At 68.0% G+C, this 984-nt stretch overlaps 1 protein-coding gene across 1 annotated transcript in view; it reads right to left on the bottom strand.

The window, feature by feature from the left end:
* The window catches only part of LOC119590732, a gene marked incomplete at both ends in the record, with an annotated part of 85,576 nt that overhangs the window by 30,609 nt on the left and 53,983 nt on the right, over positions 1-984 (bottom strand). Inside the window, 1 exon segment of the mRNA XM_037939422.1 lies at positions 21-984. Within this exon segment, the coding sequence (XP_037795350.1) occupies positions 21-984 (964 nt within the window).

Here is a 984-nt window from a genome sequence, read left to right as displayed (position 1 = left end):
TACCCTAGTCTTGCACTGACCCGACTTGCCGACGCCGTCGGTCCCGAACACGGCGATCTTGACGGGGTCCGGACTCGTCACGATGGAGGCCCTTCTGCTGTCGCACGTGACGATGGACGCGCGTCGCAGCGGCTGCCCGGGCGGCGCGAGGAGTCCTGCCGACGCAGCGGCCTCGTCCGACTCTTTCCCATTGTATCCTACGGCTCCTTCGACCTCGGACTCCGCCCCTGCGCCCTCGGTGTCGGTCTCGCCGTCGGAGTGCCGTCCCTGCGGCGTGCCCGTCTCCGTCTCGGACTCCTGGAAGTCGGACTCCTCCGTCTCGTCGAAGACCTCGAGGCCGGCGTCCCTGAAGGCGCTCAAGGACGGCCCGATGTAGCCTCGGCGCCGGCGCCCTTCGCCGCGCGGGTGGCGGTAGCCGAGCGTCTTCTTGTGCTTCCTCTCGGCGGCGCGGGCGAGGCAGTCGCAGAAGGGGAACTCCTCGTGGTCGCACTGCAGCCCCGGCGGCCCCCCCGCCTTCTCGTTGAGGCAGTGGCAGAAGGGGAAGTTGTCGTGGCCGCAGTCCGCGAAGCCGTCGCCCTCCGAGTCCTCCGAGAACTCCTCGCCGCGGCTGCTGCTGGACACGGAGTCGCCGTTCTCGCTGCTGCCGGGGCTCGTGCTGAAGGAGTCCCAGCTGTCGCTGCTCCTCAGGGGGCCCGTCGGGAAGGCGTCGCCGTCGTCGATGTTTATGCGGACGTTTGGGTTCATCGTATCACAACTGTGTTTGAGCTGAGGGTACGCGATGCTGCCGTTCGTGTGCACGTAGGACAGCACACAGTCGCTGTCCCTCGGGGCCTGGCCGAGGCTCCCGGCGGGGAAACGAGGCCCCACGAAGTCTCCCGCACGAGTCTCCTGCTTCGGGACGCCCTCGGGGTCCATCACACACACCCGCGGCGCTCCGGCTATGTCCTGGTAGTAATTGCAAGTCCCGGGATACGAGTGGCTCTG

This window comes from Penaeus monodon, chromosome 27, assembly GCF_015228065.2.
Source record: "Penaeus monodon isolate SGIC_2016 chromosome 27, NSTDA_Pmon_1, whole genome shotgun sequence".
Classification (NCBI taxonomy): domain Eukaryota; kingdom Metazoa; phylum Arthropoda; class Malacostraca; order Decapoda; family Penaeidae; genus Penaeus; species Penaeus monodon.
The sequence above is the reverse complement of the archived record's forward strand: the minus strand, read 5'-3'. Positions and strand labels throughout refer to the sequence as shown.